This window comes from Verticillium alfalfae, genomic scaffold (assembly GCF_000150825.1).
Source record: "Verticillium alfalfae VaMs.102 supercont1.8 genomic scaffold, whole genome shotgun sequence".
Lineage (NCBI taxonomy): Eukaryota > Fungi > Ascomycota > Sordariomycetes > Glomerellales > Plectosphaerellaceae > Verticillium > Verticillium alfalfae.
In genome coordinates, this window is record NW_003315031.1 from 807736 (window position 1) to 810153 (window position 2418).

The 2418-nt window shown below is 58.5% G+C and overlaps 2 protein-coding genes across 2 annotated transcripts in view; one reads left to right on the forward strand and one right to left on the reverse strand.

Moving 5' to 3' along the window:
* VDBG_06675 (cell cycle control protein Cdc123) overlaps window positions 1–621 on the forward strand; it is a gene marked incomplete at both ends in the record, with an annotated part of 1393 nt that extends 772 nt beyond the window's left edge. Inside the window, one exon of the mRNA XM_003003067.1 lies at window positions 85–621. Coding sequence (XP_003003113.1) covers window positions 85–621 — 537 coding nt within the window. The remainder of the gene's footprint in view (window positions 1–84) is intronic.
* Window positions 622–1783: 1162 nt separating this feature from the next.
* On the reverse strand, window positions 1784–2272 carry VDBG_06676 (predicted protein; the record flags this gene model as incomplete). Its single annotated transcript, XM_003003068.1, has 1 exon — window positions 1784–2272. One exon carries the CDS (start codon window positions 2270–2272, stop codon window positions 1784–1786), a length of 489 nt encoding a protein of 162 aa, XP_003003114.1.
* Between the last annotated feature and the right edge of the window lie 146 nt (window positions 2273–2418).

A 2418-nucleotide genomic window follows, 5' to 3' on the forward strand; every position in this document is an offset into this window, starting at 1 on the left:
CCTCGAGTTCCGCTGCTTCGTCAAAGCATCGCATCCTCATCGGCCTCTGCTCGCGCGACCAGAACCACTACCCCCTTTCTCGAGGCGCTACGGCCCGCCCTCGTCAGCAAGGTGCGCAGCTTCTTCGACGACAAGCTCCAGCTCACCTTCCCCGACGGCTGCTTCATCTTTGACGTCTACGTGCCCGAGGACAGCGACGCGCGCGACGGCCTCGGCCGCGTGCGCCTCATCGACGTCAACCCCTGGGCCGCCCGCACCGACAGCCTGCTGTTCGACTGGGGCGAGCTACTGACGTTTGACGTGCCGCGGCCCATTCTCGGCTCCGTCGTCAGCCCGCACGAGTTTCGCGAGGACGTGGGCGCCGGCGCCGACGACGAGGACGCCACGACAGAGGACGAGGACGAGGCCGACGAGCTCGTGCCGGAGCTGCGGCTCATGGAGCGGGATAACCCATCGTCGGCCAACTTCAGCTCGGCGCAGTACTCGGCGCACAAGCTGCCGAAGGAGGTTGTCGACGCGAGCACGGCCGGCGAGGGGGGCCTGCGGGAGTTTATGCAGCGGTGGAGGGACATGACGGCGTCGGAAGGAGGGGGCGACGTGTGGGAGTCTCCGCAGCAGTAGAGCCTGCAGGTTCAATGACGCACATGATCGAAAAGAGAGGCTCAAGCACGGGATAGGTTCTGCATGAGTAGACGCGAGGTACACGATCCGTACAATGAAGAGATCACTAATGCTATGTAAGGAACCTCACTAGCCTCGGGCCCAAAATCGGCAAACGCAGTTGTCTTATCATAGTACACAGGGAAGAACGTTGTTCACGTCCACTACTCCGTCTGGCCTCCGTCTGGCCTAGTGATAGTGACATCCAGTATCGTGCGGCGCTGGGCAACCGGCGGGACTATAGACCAGACGGATGGGAGGGGTTCCTCAGGCTGAAGCGTTGCTCTGGAACAATTTATCAGGGCCAGGATTACCTTTCTAGCTGACTGAGATTTGGTGAGTCTCCTTCTGAAAGTGTTCATAGTGTTCATACTCAATGATGCCTCCTCAAGCCAGATTTACCTTGTCGGCTCCCGTCATCTGAAATGGAAATATGCTGCTTACAAATGCAGAGAAAAGCGTGCAGTATTCTCTCGACACTCTAGACAGCAAGGTTACAGTCGTCTTTGGTACAATGACTGCATAAATGGGTGTTTGTCAAGGCAAATGATCATCCCGATGCCGACTGGAGAGCAGCTAAATCAGTCAAAAATTTGGCACAAATACTGGGATGATAACAGCACCATCAGTACACGTTCATTCTTCGGGTCGAGTCTGGCGTGCACCGCGCCAATGACAAGCTTGTTGTTGGCCTGTCACTGATGCCGTGTACAACTGTCATGACCATGGCTTCACACAAGTGTCGAGGTCTGCTGCTATATTCGATCAGCTCTGAGACTTCCGTGCGTACACCCGGCTGGCTCATGTCAGAGCTTGACTGTCAATTTTCGAAATGATCACACGTTTCCTCACCATTTTGTTCAGATGAATTTGAAGATAAGGAAAGAACACAGAGGAGAGGAGGTGGCCAACTTGTACATGCCCCCAGACGAAGCAGCACCGCCAACGACGCTAACCGCATTTGGCCACCAGTCGTAGGTGGTGGGAAATCCCCGACGCCTTCGCACACACTGGCGCTCCTCTCCCTCAATTCAAGCCTGTTCACCCACCAGCTGTTATCAGCTGCTCAGCATCGCCAAACATCACGTCTCATCCGTGTCGTCGCGAAAGCATCCCGCCCGACCTAGAGAACCCTTCCATGTCCGGTAGAGGCGGTGCCATCGGACGACCGCGCGGTCGCCCGAACAAGGTCACCAAGCCTCCCATTGCCGGCGGTCGCGGACGTAGCCATCGCCAGTCCTCCGTCACGGCCGACCACATAGACGCCCAGCTTCGTGACGATGATGAGGAAGACCGTCACTCTATCATTGCCAAAACTGAACACCTCCCAGACCAAGACGAGGACGGCGAGCACGACGACGTCGTAGACGAGGATCACCACGGTCATCCGAGCCACCACCACCCAGGCGCTCCTTCCCAGCAGCAGCAACACCAACACGAACACCAACCACACTTTGACCTCTCCTCCGCCACCCACGGCCTTCTCCCCAACGGCCCAAGCCAAGCCGCCCAACAACAAGCAGAAGCCATACACTCCGCCCTCCAAGGCCTCGTTCCCGGGCCCGGAGCCCATCAGCAGCAGCAGCAGCAGCAGCCGCCGCACTCTCAGCATCAGCAACAACAACACCACCAGGCCCCGCCGCCGCCTCCGCAAAATTTCGCCATGGAAGCCCCCATGGACGCCGGCCCACCACGGACCGTCATCGACCTCTCCAAGGAGAGCGGCTATCCGGCCCTCCTCATAGACAGCGCTCCTGG